The sequence below is a fragment of the Aptenodytes patagonicus genome, chromosome 1 (assembly GCF_965638725.1).
Source record: "Aptenodytes patagonicus chromosome 1, bAptPat1.pri.cur, whole genome shotgun sequence".
In the NCBI taxonomy this organism is placed as follows: domain Eukaryota; kingdom Metazoa; phylum Chordata; class Aves; order Sphenisciformes; family Spheniscidae; genus Aptenodytes; species Aptenodytes patagonicus.
Window position 1 is genome coordinate 44349695 of NC_134949.1, and position 18274 is coordinate 44367968.

Sequence of the window (18274 nt, forward strand, 5' to 3'; positions counted from 1 at the left end):
CAACAGATAATCTTATTTTCCTATGCACATATGATCAGTAAGTTTTTTGGTTTAATTTTTAATGGATGATGGTTATAGGTTAGGGTTTGAGACCAACATATGGTTATAATGCCATAGCTGTATATAGAGCTTTGCAATAAACAAAATAGGGTAGAAAAAAGAAAACTGAACAAACAAAAAAAGCATTATCACATTGAAGCATTCAATCAGACAACATGATCATCAAAGAAAAAAAGATCTGAAACAGAACAGATTTTTTTAAATTATATCAATAAGATGTCTATGTGAAGTAGAACTCTTAGGTTCTCTCATGTTCATTTGCTCACTTAAAGCTGTTGTTTCTCTTCATGAATATTAACTGTATAGCACTTAGTGTACAAGCAGCCCTTCTTCTGGTGTTCCAGTTGGACAATTATCTCAATCAGCTAAATGTACAGGAAAACTTAGGGTATGTGACAATGTGCTCTAAGGTGTTTAGCTGCTAGAGATCTAACTGCAATAGCAGTACCTGCTGCACTGGGCTAAAAAAACAACATTCCTGTAACCATCCTGTAACCAATGAGGTGTTCAGAGTGGTCTAAGTTTAATTACCAGTAGGTTAAGTAAAATTTGCTCAAGTTTCCATCCATAAACTTGAAAAACTGAATTATCCTACTTACAGGCTTTTGATGTACAGCACTTTCCCCCCAACAAGCACTGAGTCAATGGTTTAAAACGAAGAGCACTGTACTGGGCAGAAGAAAGAAGCGCTCAGAACAAAATAGGGAAAGCCAGCAACGGCAATAAATCAGCCATGCCTATTAAGTAGGATTTCTGTCTCCCCAGGTTGTTTTGGCAATAGCGCTAACCTTAGTTGCCCTCCTGCAGCAGTAAGTGGCTAATGAGGCAGAATGGTCTATCAATCACTGCCTCAGTCAGAATGCAACTGCAGACTGTTGTCCAAATTTAGGGTAGAACCATCCCTCGGTCTAAAGGGCATGATGCTCTGGGGCTTTACCTGCCATCCTAGATGAGGCACTCAGGAGGACTGCTTTCGGAATTCAGCCTAGGCATCTCAGTTGGCTTCAGTCCACCAAGTTTCTTTCAAAGCTGTGCTGAACTTCCAGGTGGAAGTGGGGAATATTCATGACCCATAAGGGTCATACCATCAGACAGAGACACCAGACTGCTTTTGTCATCCTATTTATACATGCAGAGCAAATCCAGGTTGTGGATTTGATTAGAGGATCCCTGCTGCTGTGCATATAAATACCCCTACTCTCTACAACCTTGGGCTGTATCATAGCTTTAGACCAAGCTTCCCGTATAATATCCGGAAGACGTGAGTACCTCGAAATGGGTTGCTCAACAGCCAGCATGCTGAGTGAGAAGCTGCCTAATCAGCAGGGTATGCTAAAAACAGGAGTGACTCAGAAATCCCGCTCCTCCTCTGAACTGTCTCCAGCACCTTCAGGGTGATGTTTGTGTCCTCTCCTGAAGGCGGGCATGCAAGTCCTTTTTTTCAAAAGCTGAACAGCATGACTCTTCCCTTTCAGAGAAGCACAAATGAATGGAGGCAGCAACTTGTATGCAAAACTCTGTGATGGGAGAACTCACTCGATGAAGGTAATCTTAGGCTAAGGTCTGTCATCTATCCAAAGGAATTCAAAGCTACTTCATGTGAGCTTTCTCTGGTCTAGAGAAGAGATGGGAACGTGGCCACACCAAGCATTTCCATGTGCAAAAAACCTGAAAGTTTTAAATTTATGAAAATCCCTAAATTACCATTCAGTCCTTAATTTTATTTAAACAAAAAGTATCCAAGTAGTTTTCTTTTTCCCTTTTGTTTTGTTACTTCCTCATCTTTACTCTGAAGTTGTTTTCTCTAGTATTGCTCATAGAATCATAGAATAGTTTGGGTTGGAAGGGACCTCATGCGTGAGTAGGATACAACATTCTTGTGAATGGGATCCTTGCTAAATTGTTCATCTACAGAAATAATTGCAGAACAAGAAATAGTTGTACTAACAGCAGAAAGCAGTGCTTATAATACTTTATAAACTGCCTCAATTTACGGTTATCAGTTGTTAAAATAATTTCAGATATGTATAAGGGCATCTTTTAAAAAGATGGCTTTCCAAAACACTGTAGGGAATGCATGATTATTAATCTCAAATTAGGATCTTTTATTTTCTTTTCAGTAGAAAAATGTTACAAGTTAGGAATTAATTGTCATGTAATTGATTGATAATTTTCTCCCCTGCTGTGCGCGGAAAGCTATTGGACGAGGGCATATCATTCTCAACAGGAGGAAAAAGTAGCAGTCATTATGGGACAATTAGTTCCAATTTCCACTATTTTTCTCACATGTGCTGATAAGATTGCCTTCAAAGTGTAAGTACAGTAATTAACCATAAATATCAAATTACTTTTTTTAATTTTTATTTTTAACTTACAAAACAAATCTAAATGCAGATGCTTCCTGCGCCCCCATGCTCTTCTTTCCTGGACCGGTGACATTCATGAAACAGTAATTTTCACGTAGCTGCAATTAACAGAACCTGTCACAGTCAGTCAGCTTACGTTCATGGTTTTGCAGCGTTGTTCCTGATTTCAGTGCTGATATGATATGGCTGAATAAAACCCTGAAAAACCTTTTAATCAACATCACAATTTATGAAAATAGTGTATTTCCCCACAAACCCACCATCTGTTTACAAGAAAATTCTTGGACTCAAACTGTCATTGTTTGCTTTATTGACAGTGAAATCATAATACTTGGTTAGACACCTTACAGCAAGCATAGTAGCATATCATTAATGCACATATGGGAAGATGATGTATAGCTATGATGTATATGTACAGAGAGATATATTTGTGTACAAACAGGTACTTTCCATGTATCTGATTGATATCTGTGTGGTAAACTACTGAGATTTTTTAAAACTAGAATGCATCTACCTGAAAAGTCTGAATCTTTTATCGCACTGAATTTGCAAAGCTTGATCTACAAAATTCACTCACATGTGAGTATTTTTCCCATTAGTACACTTGGGTGACACATCTTAAAGCTTTAATGCCAAATACCAACTGTTTATATTTTTCTAAATGCCAGCCATGTAATTTTATCGTAGGATCTGAAAAACTAGCTGAGCTGTTTCCTTCTCCCACCTACCACCAAGTAATGCAGCCCAAATTTCATGTGCTTGGCTACAAGGATATAATCCCATGCCTTCAGCTGTAACTGTGTAATCTGCAGTCGGTTCTCAAAGATATAATCAACTGGTCTTTGAAATTTAGTTTATAATTGCATTCATGATGCAGAAGAGGAATACAATCTTACTGTGTTCTCCTTCTTTTCTTAGCTTTTTGATACTGCAGATGTCACAGAAAAAAACACTCAGTGGTGGAGTTGGAATGTGGTACTCATTAAATTCAGCATATATGACTGGATATACATAGGGAGGAGATCTTTTTCAGAAAGAAGGTGCCCTTTTTATATAGTCATTTGTCAGAGTAGAATCACACTCTGAGGTGCCGATTATTTCACAGCCTAAGTCCAAGACTTCACTACTCTGTGAGGTAGCACTGAATTGCACATCTCAGCTCCCCATATTTGGGTTCTTGGTGCATGTACCATCCTGCTTGTTCCTAATTAATTTTACTAACCCTGTGGTTACTGAGTGCAGAAATTGGGACACATAGGAAAGCTCAATAGAAGGAAAATTCAAAGGGGAAATAGTGAATTTAGAGCTATGACCTACAGATACCAAAAGAAGAATATTAATAGTGTTTCTCCGTATTATTTTACAATTTCTGTTGTGTTCTTCCTTATGAATTTTACCATGTCATAGTTAATCTCTATGGCACTTTCCTAGTTTATAGGCTTTATTAGAGCCATTGATTGGACAGGAGCCAAATATGTGAATATAAATTGATTTTATGCAATGTAGACAACAAGGAATTTATTGATATAAAGGGCTTCATTATTTGTAGGATTACTCTAAAATGATTTTGGAACAGCAAGAATTCTCTGTGGACTGTATTAGAATTTCATGCTTAAATGCAGTTGAACACTAATTTTTATATGAATTCTTTTGTCTTACACTGCTGTATAAAGGAAGTCTGGAAGTAAATACCAGGGGAGTAGAAATGCAGATTACAGCTTCAGGAAACAAGATGCAAGCGTGAAAGATGACAGAATCATCATGTGGGAGGAAATTACTGTAGTTTCTTTCTTTCCTTTATTCCTATTCATAACTAGCTATTATCAAGGACTTCGGTCATTTTGAAGCAGCATTTGCAGTAGTAGAGGAAGACAGAGGGGTTAAATTATACATATTCTGCTGCTTTGACAGGTTTGGTAACCTCACTGCTGCTGAAACATGACAACAATGTCAACATCCAGAGAGACAGGGCTGTCTCTAGCCCCATTACCTCTAAAAATCAAAAGAAATACATGACTAAGAAATATCATATACTTAGGGGAAAAGAAGAGTTTCAGAACATGGTCAGGAAAACAGGCATTTATATAGCAAATCTATGCAAGGGACTCACCACTCTTGACTTGCTGCAATGCTCCTTGCTCTTGATTTTTATGTTTCTCTATAAGCTGCTGTGACTCCTCTGGCTCCTGTGTGCTCTTCTGCATTGCAGAAGTGGAAGTTTGAAGTGCGGTCAAAAAATTAGGGCTTTTAGCTGGAAAGAAAATAGTGTTGGCTTCACTGTTCTCATTTAAATTAACAGCAGTCTTATCACAGCTTAAGGAGTGAGTCTGAAAATACCATTTTGCATAGCTTGGTACTGCAAAATATACAGTGATTAGCTGTTCATAGATTACATATCAGACTGAGGTTCTTTCTGAAAATGCAAGCCAAAGTTTCTCTTGCACAGACTCTGCAGCATAAGATATTTCAGAGCCCTGTATGTTGAACAGTTCCGCCACATTTAATAATGGGTGACCAGGAAGCTGAGAGAGAAACATGTAGATTGTGCCATGTACTGAGGAATTTGTCTTTCTCCAATGTTCACAGTGTCCATATCCCTCCCAAAATATTCAGATGGTTTGCTGTCCACGGGGCAGGTAGTTTTCTGTGACATTATATGGTTAGCTTTGAAACATGCTTAGAGATTAAATCATACGCTGTAATGATTTCAATTAAATAAAATGTGTTTATCGTGACAGAGAACTGTGAACTATTCTTTGCTTATTCTACATATATTTACGTTTATTAGATATACAGTGAATTAAAAAGTGAAAAAGGTTAAGAGTGCACAAAGATTTGGGTATTACTTGGATATAACTCATACTCAGATAATAGGTTTTCAGTGTGAATATTAGACTGGAAATCTTACAATATTTCATTTTCTCATGACTTCCCAGATGCTTATTACTGTTGTTTTGTCTGACTATTGGAGAAGGACTCAGCTGAAATTCGTATCTACGTACACAAAACTTCTGGATAGCTACACTGCCAGAAGCACTTGAAACAGGAACTAAATGGATGTCTCAGGAGAGAAGCAAAACATGTTTGAACCTACTATAAAAAAGAAAAGATTATTTTGGATTTGGCCATCAAGTTAGTTTCTTTCAGCTGTTTTTCTAAAAATATTTGTTCCTATTTTAAGCAAACTCTGGAGGCTGATACTGAGCTCATGTCTAATAATGGGAATATTTGTTACCTGGTCCAGGACTGTGCTGTAGATAACTCAATCTAACTAGCTGTCGGCTCCCAAAACCAGTAGTTTTCACTAACTGTCAAAAAATATTTCTGCCAAGCTCTCCTCTCTGCTACCTTGGAGTTGCAGTACTTCTGCCTGACTTGGTATGTGACTCCTTTCCTACCCCCACACTTGCTTAACCTTGGGCTCAGACATGCCCCCCTCCCTGTATGTGGAGTCCTTATCCCTACTGACTCACCATTTCTTGGTCCTCTTCCTATCTACAACAACGTGTTCCTCCATCCTTCTCCAGGACCAGTGATACTCCTATGGCAGGACACACTGGCATAGTCATTTCTAAAACTGAGCAATAAAGTAGCCGTGGGCTTTTGGGGAGAGATTTAGGTGCTTTATCTTGTTCGTTCTGTCAAGCCAATGAAACTATTGATGTGGTATTAGTAGCAAGCATTGGAAAACAGTTTTAAAGAGCTAATGTACAGCTGGCATCTGGCAAGCATCAACTGATTTGACGTTTTACGTATGGCGGCAGGAGAAATGTCTCTCCTCCACTGAAGAGGTACAGGGGTGATTCTGTGGGGGTTTGCTCAGACATTTCTTGTGCATCGGTAGGAGCACAGACAGGACACCTGAATTCCCCCACCAAGGTTCTTCATGATAACTTTTTTCCCCCTGAAATGTTGGGCCTTTCATGTACCTTCTCTAAAGCAGTACTAAATCTGAATTGCATTGTAAGCCTTTGTGGTAGTGGTGAAAAGCTGTTTTGATATGACATCTTTACTGTGACCTTCCTTTATTCTGAAAATGTAGTTACAGACTCATCTTTATAAAAAGCCAAGAAAGTCTCTTTTCTGAGCTTGTCTTTTAAAATAAATGTCCATTACTGAAGCTAGAAAGATAGCGTACTTCATTAATAGGAAGATGAATGAGTAAAAAATATATTATTAACATCCCAGAATACTTAAATCTAAGAAGAAATCGTTTATTGTAGATATCTTTAGACATTCTGGTAATGTTCCCATCTTCTTAATGGTGAATCAATTTCATTAAAAACAGTCTAATGGAATAGGGTAAATTTTCAATGTGGTGTCAAACCATTCTCTGGTAACACTGCATACTTACCCTGGACACCGTAGCACGGAAAGCTCATAGTATCTTTCTCTTTCAGTGCACAGGAGCTGTAAACAAAAATGACAGAGGGACAAAACTGATGTCAACATGTGATCTTTTTTCTTTCTTGGATAAGTTTTGTGATTATATTCCATGCTGGATGTAACTGCTGAGGTGAACATGTTTGGGATGCTGAAACGATAAGCTGTCCAGGAAATACCATTTCAGGATATAGATCCCAATTTACTACTTTGCATGCTTATTGAGGTACAGTGACCAGCTCTACTACAGTTACAGCATTAAACATTGAAAGAATGGTGACAAATAACTTCTGAAAACTTATACTATTGCTCATAGTAACACTATATTTCTATGTTTTTAATCAATTCATTGATTTTAATTTTTAGTATGGCAGAAGTATTTGAGAGGCAGTAAGGTAGAAGGACACTTTCCAGAAAATTTCTCATTGGGAGGGAATGATTTGGTCAGCATGGGATGTCTGACCTATTCGCTGTCTCACTCCACCCAGTTTGTATTCAGCAGATGAGAGGAGGAATGAGCAAAATTAAATTGTTTGAAATCCACCATGCAGAAGCAATGTCACCAATTTTATTTCCATGGGATTAAGTATTCACTAAGTCCTTCAGCAGCTGCTATGGTATACCTGCTGTAATTTAACCACACAGAAACCATACAAATTTGCTTTGTTGCCCATTGGGCCTTTTTTTCCTTTTTTTTCTCTTTTTTTCTTTTTTGGGGGCTTTGGGGTTCTTTTTGGTAATTCTATCACAAATCTCCCCATGATTTGCCAGAAGATGATACACTACTCTGAGTTTTGCTCTCATTCCAAATCCTGAAAATCCTCCTTTCATGTGAATCACTGTGAACATCCCACATCTCTCTCATTAATTTTCTATTCTATTTTCTATAAACTATTCAGTTTATTTTTCAAAAACAATTTAAAACAAGTAAAATTTTCCCATGGGATTAGTCCCCCCACACCTTACTTTGGATATGCCTGAATGTTTGCAAAGACAGGCTGTTGCCCCTGGAACACATTCTTTCTGCTTTCAGAGTTCCAGAGGCTACTCCATTCTCCGTAATCAGCCATGTCTGAAGTCTTACTCCTCTTCTTTACTCCTCTCTTAAGAGTAGTTGCTAATTTACTACTCCCTTAAGAGGTGCATTCCAACGGGACTCTCACCGTCAGGATCCGTATCAGCACAACTAAGGCAGTCAGCCAACACTTTGTACCTCCATAAGGAAATGTCTTGCTTCTTGTGAATCTCCAGAGTGCTTTTGCGTATTATTCAGATGCTTCCTTTTCAGAGGAAATGATGTCGAAATTATGTAGAAGTTTGAGCTGATATTAATTTTTGTCAGAATTTTTCTTGCATAGGGAACAGTAAGGTTCCTCAAGGGTTCAAATCATCGTCTCTGGATTTTCAGTCAACACTTGAATACTTCTGTATATTACTTTGAAGCATTCCACATATTTGTTCGTTGTTTTGTTTTACATCTGTCTTATAATGATTATATGGCACTAGTATGGATGGGCAGTGATATACCAAAGAATCGGCACGCTCAGGGAATACAGTCTATGCTGTGTTTTATAGAAGCATGTAAATGCTTTTATTTATGACTACAAATGTATTCTTACTTATGACTGCATGTTGCACATGCAACATGTAATGTTTCATACCTAGCACTATAATCATTGTAGTGAACACTGAACTGGAAATCATAATTGAATTCTATGACACTTCATTTTTTAACCTATAAGAAATTTTTTCTTGCAACTGCCATTTCATAAATGGCAGATAATCTGCTAGTATTTTGTAGATCTTTACCTTCAGCGATGCACTGCAGCATTAAAGTAACCCCTTTTTTTGTAAAAGGCCAATTTAAATCTAATTATCCAGTACTCTGCAGTCTCTAATAATACCACAGTGTTTATACCATTGTTGTGGAAAGCTGCAGCATTACAATAATAGAAGCCATCAGATGTTATCTCTATAGGCTAGTGGGCATGTGCTCTTCAGAAAATTCTTTACTGCAGAAAGCTTTTTCTGAGACAAGATTCTTTTTCAGCCCCTGCACACCTATTTAAATTATCAGGACAGTGTCATTGGCCTGTAAAGGTCGAAGGCTCTGTAGCAACTCTCAAAAGCGTTTGTGCATGCCTCATTAGATGTAGTGACCTCTAACTGCACTAGGACTCTACCAAGGATTGTTCCTGGAGATCAGAGGAATACTCGGTTTTGTTATTTTTTTCCTTCTTTTAAATAAATGAAAGTGTAACACTTCAAATTTGTTCTCCTAATGTATTTTCAAAATATAGCTCCAAAACTGGAAGCAAATAAATTACATTTGCCTTAATTTTTAATTAGCTGAAAGTCATCACTGCAAATTGTGTCTTCCATTACAAAACAAAATAGTCAACTGCCAGGCCTGAAATAATTAAGCAATATATTATAATTACGCAATTTAATTTTGATTTAATTATGATATATCATACAACTTTTCTTCTGATTTAACTGACATTCATTGACAAAATGCTATAATATAAAACAGCACTAATGTTTACAGCTGATGGCTCTGCATGTTTTGCTTCATAGGATTTGGCATTCATCAGAGCATATGGAAAAAGTCTTCTAGTCTGGAATAGCTGGCATGTTCTTTCATACTACACAAATTATGCACTACATGTTTTTCCTGGTTGTTATTGTGGGAGGCAAGTGGGGAAATCTTCGCAGACATCGGACTTGAGCCAAAGTTCATGGATGTTAACTGGAATCTTTCCATCGATTTCGGTCTGCTTTAGATAGTGAACTGCTCCCATGTTGTTACAAGCAAATAGATAAGACTGCATGCTTATGAAATATTTACAGAGCTGTATCATATACATATTCTGTGTCAACATCAACATGATTTTATATTAGGCTAGAGAATGCGAGGGCAAAGGCAGAAGCGATGGGCAGGCAGGGAATACTGCTTCATTCAGTGCTGCATCAATAAAATTGCTGCAAAATATCCACCAAATTGCTTCTTCAGGACAAGGCCAACCCCCTATTTAGTTAAAATCTTTTTCATCGGATGACAGTATTGGAGAATGGCTTCTATTCCGGACTACGCTTGTGTGCAAACCCCTGTTTAATGACAGGACTGATGAGGGTGATTTCAAAAGGTTCATTCTGCCTGCAGTCAGGTCTGCACCTGCAGGTCTTCATGGCTGCAGGCTCGTAGAGGTAAAGTTGAAGGACGAAAGGCCAATCCTCATCTTGATTTAGTGATTTGAGCACTCTCAGCAACATCCATGAAAGCAGTCACATAAGGCAGGAAAGCTCGTAACTCATCGTATTGCATGCAGTCGGATGCTCTTATGCCCCTTTAATTTTGATGTGTTTCCTTTTTTTCCTGTGGTGATGTTTAAATTTCTCAGCAAAAGGTCAAAGGCCAAATGTCTTTTGGGGCTGAGAGCAATTGTACACTCAGAGCAATAATGAATGTTTGTTATCTCTGAAACCCTTTCTCCCTCTGGTTTTCTGAAGAAAACCAGAATGATTATTCAGATCAATGATATTTAGGATGTGGCAGAAAATCAGAACAATGTGTTCAAAACCAATATAAACATTTCAGCCAACCTTCTTTTGATATTGAAATTGCTTCGTGCATCTCATCTCACCTTCACCCCACTGGCTCAAAATTCTTTCCTTTGTAATGTACACTCAAGTAAAGGTTTTGCAAAATGCCCGTTAAACAACATGAAATTAAAAATATGCTGATGTGGGATTACATTTGTGACAGCCTCTCAGATGTTTCAATATGGCCGCATTTAGGTACCCTACAGATGTCATCGCTTCATGAATACACCAATGAGATATCTGAATAATTTAAGAGAATATTGTCAGTAGCAAATGTCACACGAAATAACTGGAAGGAAAATTGCCTTCAAAAAGTGAAGATAAAAATGGATGCAAATAAATTTCTGTTTAATATATGACTTGCTTAAATAGGAAACTTTGACAGGAAATCTCGAAGTGTTTTTATTATATCCTTTTCACTTCATTTATTTTATATAGAAACTTTGGCTATGACCCACACCTCTGTAACTCTCATAGAAAAATAATTCTGTAAATACACTGTGAAATTTGCACATAGGGAGCAGTTGTTACCCAATTTGCTTATGCTTTCACAATTGAAGAGCAAACCGTAAATCTACATGAGAGTTTTACAGGAATTTTGAGGTTTCAAATTCAGCAGTTCAAAATGCAACACCGTTGGAGAAGAACACTAAGCAGTAAAATTATTCTGCCTGAAATTAACCCTGCAAAAGACTTTTCTCTCTTATCTAATAAATATTTTATGAAGAACATGAAGCAATATGCTGATGCAGTTGTATTTGCCCAGTAAGCATGAGCACCAAGTGATATTCTGCCTATTTAGTCTTTTATTGATGAGAGATCCATTTCAATGATTTAAACATTATCTTTTGGGGGTTTTGTTGTGTTTTTTTTATTCCTACAGCTTACCCAGGGGTTAAAATGGTGAGTGAAAGTCATCACGAGGCCCTGGCAGCACCGCCAGCTACCACAGTAGCAGCAGCCCCTGCAAGTAATGTCACCGAGCCAGCCAGTCCCGGAGGAGGGGGAGGAAAAGAAGATGCATTTTCTAAGTTAAAAGAGAAGTTCATGAATGAACTGAACAAAATTCCATGTAAGTAAAACTTGATTGATTAAAAAGCTTCTGTTGGCAGATTAGATTTCACTTGACATTTTCTTCTTTGTCATTTATTTAGACAGCATACTAAATGTTTTCTAGTCAAAACTAGAAAAATCAGAAGATAAATCTGGTTTAGTAAGCTCCTCAAAATTAATTGGAGTGGAAAAAAATTGGGTCAAACTCAATATGTAGTTTGAGTCTATTCTTGGTATGTCAGATTGTCTTGGTAATTTTTACTGATGAATTATTGCTGAATCATCAAAACTGGAATAGCAGAACTTCACAGTGGCCATGGGACCAATAAGCAAAATATTTCCTAACAGTAACGCTTAGGGTTTCGTGTTTATGACAAATGTGTGTGGGCATATTACCTTAAAGCAAAATTTGGCCAGAACTCATAAATATTGAGAAAATAAGGAAACTGTGTATCTTTGGGGATTAGAAAATGTAGAAAAAGTGCGAAAATGGCTTTTTAACAAGGAAATAGCTCTAATACATCAGTAATGTGTGAAGATAGCCATGCTTTTCCCACTCAGTAATTCTGTTAGATCAGCCATTGAATGTTGTTTGCATGAGTTCCTGTACCTGTGCAGAATACTTTAAAAGTAGCAGTGTATATTTCTGTGAAGTCAATAGGGTTGAAGTCAGCAGGGTTCTTTTGGTCTGTGCTAGAACGTATTGATTCAAAGTTGAGGCCTCAATTTGTTCACATTTGTAAAAAAAATTAATCATTAGTTTTTTGCTGTTGTTTACGATAATACTAGGGTTCTTGAACCTGTTTGGTATGTTTTAGTATGCATACACTGGTATTAAATATACAACTAATTCAACATTGTCGATGTTGTTTCATATAATAAAGAAAAAATCCTTTTTGTTGCTGACGGAAAAATTAGCTAATGATACAAGCAGATAATTTTGGCACTTTCATAGACATGAAGGTGAAGGCTGTGTGTGTATGTGTGTTTTAATAGCAGGCATTAGAGAGACATTCAATCTTTAATAATTTTTACTTCAGAAGAATAAGTAAATGTAAAATATTTTCAGGGAAGTATTTTAACGTATGTAAGAGTTTTCATTTTTAGAAGGTTATCGTTTGTGTATAGAAATGTGTGACTGATAAAGACAGATAACAAATTAGAATATTAATCGATTTTTTATCTCTGAAATGGATCTTGGCAATCTGGCAGATGTGGTTTTTGCAAAATTGATAGCAAACAGCCTTGCTCTGTCACTTGAAATTCTCACTTGCAAGAGTAGAGGTGTTACAGGGGTAAGAAGTATGTATGTCATTAGTTTGGTAATCTGCACAGTCCAGTGCAGACCATACTGAAATGAAATTGCCTGATGATATCATGGGAAAAACAAAACTGCAAGAAGGAAAAAGAAGAGGAAAAAAGAAAAGACAAGACATTGAAGGAGAAACGGTCAGCGTTTGAAACATTTGTCTTTTAATTTTTATCTCACCATGCTATGTAAATGAGGTAGATGACACTTTTATGTAGATATTCTTTTACTTTTAAACTTTAATTTTAACATAGCAAAGGCGTAAATAGTTTCCAATATGAGGAACTCTGTAGTTGGTAGATCTAGGAAAAGGTCTGTAGATAGAGAGGAGTTTTGAATGCACTGCTGCATACTTTTTTAAAACAACAATGAAAACAAGTGGAAAGTCCAATCTGGAGAATCTTTCCAGATTGGACTGAATAAAACTTTTCTTTTTTTTCTGTTCATGCAAAAAAAAAAAAAAAACCTACTATTACATTATGAAAGTGCTTACTGAGAAAAGTGTACTAGGCCATAAGACAACTCTTATTTATTATGAAATATAGTATCTATAAAATATGGTACCTTATGCTGGTAGTGAGACCAGAACGTATTGCCCCCATTTTAGAAATCTGGACTCTTATCCAAGATCATGCAGTAATTTTGTGGTGGAGTGGAGAAGTGAACCTGGGGTAGTCACAAATCCCATACCAATTGTCTGCTCTCCTTCTAGAGGCTGCATCTCCATCAAATACTGGGACTGTTTAACATGACATTCTGCTGTGTATATTTATTTTTTTTTAATTTTGCCATTTCAAGAAGAAAGTTGAATATTCATTGTACTACAAAGGGGCAAAGGGCTTGGGTGTGGTTTTTTTGAAATATTTAAATATGAAATAGTACCATTGACATGTTGGAGCATTTTATATCCCAAATAACTTTAGTTTTCCCCATTTTCCCCAATAACAAGTCCTACGTGAATGGACTGTAATTGCCAGGTCTGTATGTGTTTCTCATTTATAAACTAACACGAACAGATCACCAAATAAGTTTAAGCAGGTTGTCTCCAAAATACTGGGGGCAGGAGGGGAGAGGAGACATCATTTCTCTATTGGAAGATTATAGCATTTCCTTACTATTTGTTTGGTTTATGTCGGTAGGGAGTTGTCAGCGAGCTGTTGTTAGCCTATTAAAAAGCTGAGGATTTAATTGTGGTAGAAAAGTTGTCAGACCTTACCTCTTACAGCTGGTTGCAGATTTTTTGAGACTCTCTCTTAAAACAGAGCAGTATGTAAATTTGTTTTTATAGTGCCTTTCTGGGAATTTCTTGCTGTGTGAGAGAGAATAAAGATGGTGAACGGGCCCCATTGGGACAGCACAGATGCTTGGGTCTAAGAACACCTCCAAGACCATGGACCAGGTTTCTCCTCTGGTAGATTCAGAGGACCTGACCCCAAGTCTTACACATGGCAGAGGAATGCCATAGTCAGCAAGTTGTCTAATCTTTGCAGATCAGCGACAAGCCTGTTTTCTAGTTCATGTACTTTCTCATGTAAAACTTCCAAAGGTCTCGGGTTCATCCCCACATGACAGGGAAGGCTTTGAAAGCTCAGTAGTTACTGCGAGAGGATTTTTTTTCCCAGTGCTCTGTTGTCTATGTGCAAGAGAGAATTAATTAAATGTTTTAGTTGCCTCTGCCTAAGATGTCTGCAGATGGAAAATAAGCCATCATGATTTAATGGATGTATAATAGGATAGAATGTACCCATATTGTGAAAAAGCTCAGCTGCAATCCACTTGGTTTGAGTGATAAAAAAGCCGAGCCATAGTGGGGGCTAATTTATATATAGTCTCCTCTTTCTGGTTTTTCATAGAAATTACATAATATCAAGTCATGCTTTTATTTAAAAAAAAAAACTTCAAATAGTGGAATACATGATGACAAAAATAAAGGTACAGCAAACTACACCCAGCTGAATAAATACTGTTCTTCCATGTGGCTTATAATAGAACAGTCATCTTTTTAAAATAATATGTTTTGTAGAACACATAGAAGTCACAAGTTAAATAGTCTAGACATACTTAACTAACTGAAAATATCAGTATTCCCATTAAGATTTCACTCTGCAAAACTACAAGATAGGTCTGTGCAATTTAAATTATACTGATGTTTCCTCCTGTAATATATGCACCAGAGAAGTCTTATTTTGTCAAAAATGGATGAATTTAATAGAATGAGGAAATAAAAGTTCCAAGAAGAAGAGAGGGACCATTGGTATTAGTGTACATTTATTTCAAGAGCAGTGATGCAGTATGTAAACCCAGTTAAAATTTTGATAGATACAAGCAGAAATTCTGGTTTTTTCATTGGTTTGTATCTCTTTAAAATAGAACATACTCCACATTTTGTGGAAGGAGAGTGTAAGCTTCCACAAGCACACAAATCATTCAGAATGGCGATGTCCTAACATATATTTCACTCTGGATAACGCAAGTGGGATCATTTTATTACAATGAGTCATACAATTAAAGTGCAAGAATCCTGTAAGGTTACCGAGGCATAACTGTGAAGAATTTTCTTCTCCGTTATGTAAATCCCTGCATTTTGGTTGTGAGTGGATGATTTGCATAATCACAGTACAGTTGTTTTTTCATAACTGCACTGTGTATAAAAGTCACTCTATCTTAATTGGTTCTTATACTTTCTATCCAAATTTATCTTTAATCTGCAGAATTTTTAAGCTGTTTACCAGAAGGAGAAAAAAGGCACCATCTCTGCTTTTACACTTTGCATTTTAAACGAAGTAATTCCAACACGTGAAGAAGGGGGTAAAACAAAGCAGATAAAAAGGCAGTTACACTTCTGAAAACAAAATTGCGTTAAAAGACTTTATAAGATATATTGATTCTTTCCTTCCTCCCTCACTGCTCTTCCATCTGGGCCTTTGTCTATAGGCTAGGAAAATACCTGCCATACATTTACAGTAAGCGAGTTCTAGCAAGACTGGGAATGCAAGACAGGAACAGCTTTTGGGCGGAGGCTTTAAATGTCCAGATACTGATACTAACCATACAAAAATAAAACTTAACATCAATCAGCATTAGTTTACTTAATAAGCATCTTTGTAAAAGCAAAGCGATCTTGATGTGTTTCCTAAGAGCACATTCCCGTATGAACAGAAGACCTTGTTCTGCCAGTAAGATAAATAAACCAGCAAAAATCCAATAAAATTCCAGCCTACATCTGACTGAATAATGATACTCTGTTAATGCTTCTCATATAATCTTGGATAGCTGTAATAGTGAATGCATTGAATCCAGGATACTATCATTACCTCTTTAATAGGAAGTTATTGCATATTTCTAATGCTCTTTGCTGTCTTACATTGTAATTGGATAAAAAGTTACATTTCCATACCAGCCTTATTCTGAAATGTTTGGCTGGCTTGCAACTCCATTTGGCCTCAGTAGCTGGTGCTCAAAACCCCTAAATTTGATTCATCATGTCCAACTGACTGATAATCCCCCAAACCAGGAGCTCAAAATTGTGTGATGATTCAGGCTGAAAACCCGATGTTCTGGGCAGACTTGTTTCACATTCTGTTTGCAGATATTCAGAGAAAGGTTTATTTACCTCTCCTTGGCTTAGTGAATAACTGTCAAAACAAAATGGGACTGGAGGCTATAGAGGAAACTGTAACAAAAAATATAAAAATAACTGTAAGAATAAGGTCTGGGTTAATTCTAAATAATAGCTTAGTAAACTGAAGTACAGACTTGTAGATATAGTTGGATAAATTAGCAAATAAAATAAATCTGGATTTATATGTTTAGCCATTTAAGTTAAAGTTTCAGCCTTCAGCAGTCATCCTAGACAGACTTCATCATTTCTTTCTCCCTGCTGGTCTCTGCTTTTCTGCCCTTCTGCCTTTCTTGATTGACCAGCTGAGGTTGTATTAAGAGTTCTTATTACCCTCTATAAATGGGAATAAAGTTCATTTCTTAATTTTTCATTCTTATTTGGCATCAAGATTAGCAAGGACATATTATTGAAATTTGTCTGTTACTAGAAAATTGAGGATTTTGTGCATGGAGTCTTTCTGAAATTTAATTTTTATGGAGCTGCCAGCTTGATCATTTGCAGACAATAAATTCAGGCTGTTCATTTCACTGCTTCTCCTGATGTACATTCTCCTGATGTTCCTGGAGTACAAGTGTCACTGGCACAGGGAAGAGAGGGCATGTTCTTTTCTAAGTTCATAAAAAAGAAGCAAAATGCTGATAATAGGATGCTTTCAGATTTCAAAACTGGATTGATTAATAGAGAGAGCGACGAATACCATAAAATCACAGTGAAGTTCTCAGCAATAGCTATTGATTATATTTCCATGGCACATACCAGTGTTTGTCATCGCCTAAGATGATCTTAGGTTAGCTGGAAATAAATTGAGTCTTTGTTTCAGAGACCTTCCTGTCTAAATACAAGGCAAGGAATAGCTGCCTGCCTGCAGAAAATGATGCCTATGTATATGTATGTTGATATAGATATATATATAGATATGTAAACGATTGTCAATACAGTAAGCAGTCATCTCAGCTTAGGAGCAGTCCGACATTGGCAAACCGTACTGAGGTATCCTGGCAAAGAGGACTTGTAAGGAGAGATGTAGAGGAGAATAAAGAAAGAAGTTTCTTGATGTTTAGGAAAGTCTGAAGAGCAGCACTGGAGGAAGCGGGAAGGCATGAATTCAAGCCTTCTTGTTTCCCTTCCTATCATCAAATCATTGGCAGTTGCTCATGCCAAGCAAATACATGCAGCTTTACACTGGGAAAGAAGCAGGGGAAATCAGAAATAAAGATTTATTTTGGAACACAGAACAAGTACGGGAAAGAGCTATTACAGTACAATAGTAGAGGGGAAAAAATCAGTATTATTTCTAAATATAGCAATTTAAATGCAAATCTCATGCATTTAAACATCTCAACAAAACTTTATTTTCTCCCTGAATCACCCAGTCCCAGAGTTTAGTGATTGCATGAGAACTTCAGAATTATTTTTTTTCATTAAATAAAAGTTTCTAGATCACCTGCTGGTGGGAAAAGCTTGAAAATACCACCCACACACATCCAGAAGACACAAAAATCATGAGGCAAAGAAAAAAAACCCCTCTGTTATTTTATAAACTCATAATATGAAAATATCTTCATTATTTTTAGGGGTCCAGCATATTTTGAATGCTTGAAATTAGGAGTCCTGAAAATAGATCTATTAAATCCAGAGTATCTAAATAGATACTGAGGGGTGGAAGAATGGAAGTGAAAAACTCGTGAAGCAGAACATGGATGAAAATCCCTGTCTGGAAGGAAGAGCACATGGTCTGAGATGCCACTGAATTACACCCTTGATATTTTAATGATTGATTCTGTCACGAAGAAAATTTTTACAATCCGTGAGTTATTTTCATATGCCTTCTGACAGGATCCCCTTAACATGTTCTGTACTTAAACTTTTGGATCCGTG

General features: G+C 36.9%; 1 protein-coding gene across 6 annotated transcripts in view; it reads left to right on the forward strand.

The window, feature by feature from the left end:
- SYT1 (synaptotagmin 1) overlaps window positions 1-18274 on the forward strand; it is a 457999-nt gene that overhangs the window by 314648 nt on the left and 125077 nt on the right. For all 6 annotated transcript variants that reach the window (XM_076333461.1, XM_076333478.1, XM_076333451.1 and 3 more), the window contains one exon: window positions 11296-11484. In XM_076333461.1, the coding sequence (XP_076189576.1) occupies window positions 11313-11484 (172 nt within the window). In that variant the 5' untranslated portion in view covers window positions 11296-11312. The remainder of the gene's footprint in view (window positions 1-11295; window positions 11485-18274) is intronic.